Source organism: Temnothorax curvispinosus, unplaced genomic scaffold (genome assembly GCF_003070985.1).
Source record: "Temnothorax curvispinosus isolate PA1 unplaced genomic scaffold, ASM307098v1 QBEX01009193.1, whole genome shotgun sequence".
In the NCBI taxonomy this organism is placed as follows: domain Eukaryota; kingdom Metazoa; phylum Arthropoda; class Insecta; order Hymenoptera; family Formicidae; genus Temnothorax; species Temnothorax curvispinosus.
In genome coordinates, this window is record NW_020218973.1 from 1 (window position 1) to 2080 (window position 2080).

At 27.5% G+C, this 2080-nt stretch overlaps 1 protein-coding gene across 1 annotated transcript; it reads right to left on the reverse strand.

Moving 5' to 3' along the window:
• Window positions 1-6: 6 nt before the first annotated feature.
• LOC112458808 (fatty acid synthase-like) lies at window positions 7-713 on the reverse strand (the record flags this gene model as incomplete). Its single annotated transcript, XM_025022615.1, has 2 exons — window positions 245-713; window positions 7-102 (listed from the first exon to the last, which is right to left on the reverse strand). Coding segments are annotated over exons 1-2 (513 nt in total), but the record flags the coding sequence as incomplete, so codon positions are not given.
• Window positions 714-2080: the final 1367 nt, after the last annotated feature.

Here is a 2080-nt window from a genome sequence, read left to right on the forward strand (position 1 = left end):
ATTAGCTTCTAATAATCTTGCTAATTCGATGGCAATTAAGGATCCGAACGAATAACCCACTATTAGAAATTCTCTTTGATCTTTCATTTTCTTCAATAAGTGCTAAGAAAATAAATATAAATGTATATGTAAGCTATAATAATATGAAAAACTTGTAATTGTTAGATATTACTTATATATATATGTATACATTTATTTAAGAATAATTAAATAAATATTTTATAAGTAACGTTAATCTTCTTACAGGCAGCAAATAAGCGGCTGACTTTATCACTGAATGACTTTCGTCAGCAATATTAAGTAGACCATGTTGCAAACACGTTGCCGAAGATTTAATTTCTGATGCTATAGACTTATATACACTTGAATATCCTTCGATTCCTGGTAAGAGAAAAACATTGTTCCTACCAATCTCCTTTTTTGTAGCAAGTTCTACAAGAATATCTGGAACAAAATCTGAATCCTTCATTTTTCGAAACAGCATGTTAAAATCTTCATTAATTTTGTTTGTATTATGTGTCTTTCCTTGCTCGGTTGTAATTGTCATTTGACTAAGTTTAGCAAAATTTAGTGTTCTAATGTCTTGCGCTGTCCAGAAAATATCAAATTCTCTTTCCAATGTTTGCTTAATTTCTACTGCCATCATCGAATCCATACCCATTTCGGCCAGTGGCACATTGGGTGGCACTGCGTTTATGTTCTTCAATCCTATTTTGATATAAAAATAAGAATTATATAATTAAATCAATTTTATATTACTCTATTTGATCTCCTGAAATAAAATTGTTACATTTTTTATATATTTATGCACTATTTCAATACAGATGCTTTAATTGTGAACATTTTTAATTATTTCTTAATTAGTAGAGGAAAGTCCCCTATTATGAGATAGGCTTCTAATATGCGATAGCGGAGTTTCTGCTAAACTAATAGGTTCTATCCGTTGGTTCCATTATGAACTTATTGCTCTTAGAGTAAAATGTATTTAGTGGAAAATTCATTATTCGATCGTGCGTGCACTTGCCTATTACATTTTTCAATTCTACACATAAACTTCCGGCAATCACGCAAAATAGATGTGGTATCTCATAATAGGGGACTTTCCTCTACACATTATTATGCATTTTATTTGAAATTTTTAAAATTATTAGCTTTCTATAGAAGTTTTCTATATAATGTTGTCAGACATTAAAAGAATTTTGAAAAGATATAAGAGATATAAGCGAGAAAAAGTTTAATTTATAGTCTTCAAGCAATGAAGGAGCGAAACTAACGAACGCAGTGACGATCTATAGGTTTATGTCATTAAAAAAGGATTTTTGACAAATAAGTGGTTATATATAAAAATGTATTTTTCTTTAATCAACTACTTTTCTATTAATAAAAACGCTTTGACAGTAGAAGCTTAAATAAGTAATCAGTTTATTGAAAAATTTAACTTTTTTGTTTTTTCTAGAAAGCTTGAAACAACAAATTCCTAAGAAAAATTGTCTTAAATCATTTTTGTAATAATGTAAGAATAATAAAATTAGAATTTTTTATTAAAAAGAATTTTCTTGTATCGTATATATATTTTTAAAATAATTGTAAAATTAATGTAACTATTAAAAAGTGTAACAATTTTTATAGACTTTAAATTTGTTAAAAAAATGTTTACTGTGTTCATCATTTGTCTACGTTTACACGTCCGATTTACGTCGATGTTATAACTACTGCCGTTAAATGCCGTGTAAACGCTTTTTTGCGGCGAAATTATTACATCGATGTAGTAGGTAACTAGTCAGTAGTTATAACATCGATGTTATAACTGCGGCGTAAATCGGACCTATAATAAAGTCAGTTAAACACACTAGTACTCACTGGTGTATATTAAAGCCGTTATATTGATTTAATCTAAAAATGAAGTGCAAATATATCTCGACTTATAAAATACCTAATACATATTTTATCAATTAATAACTGATAGCACAATAAAGAATATAAAGGATTTTGTGATTTAACTAGTCTATATATTTATATTGAATATGTTTGAGTAATGAAAAATTATCCATTAATAAAAAATAACTTATCCTCCAACAAT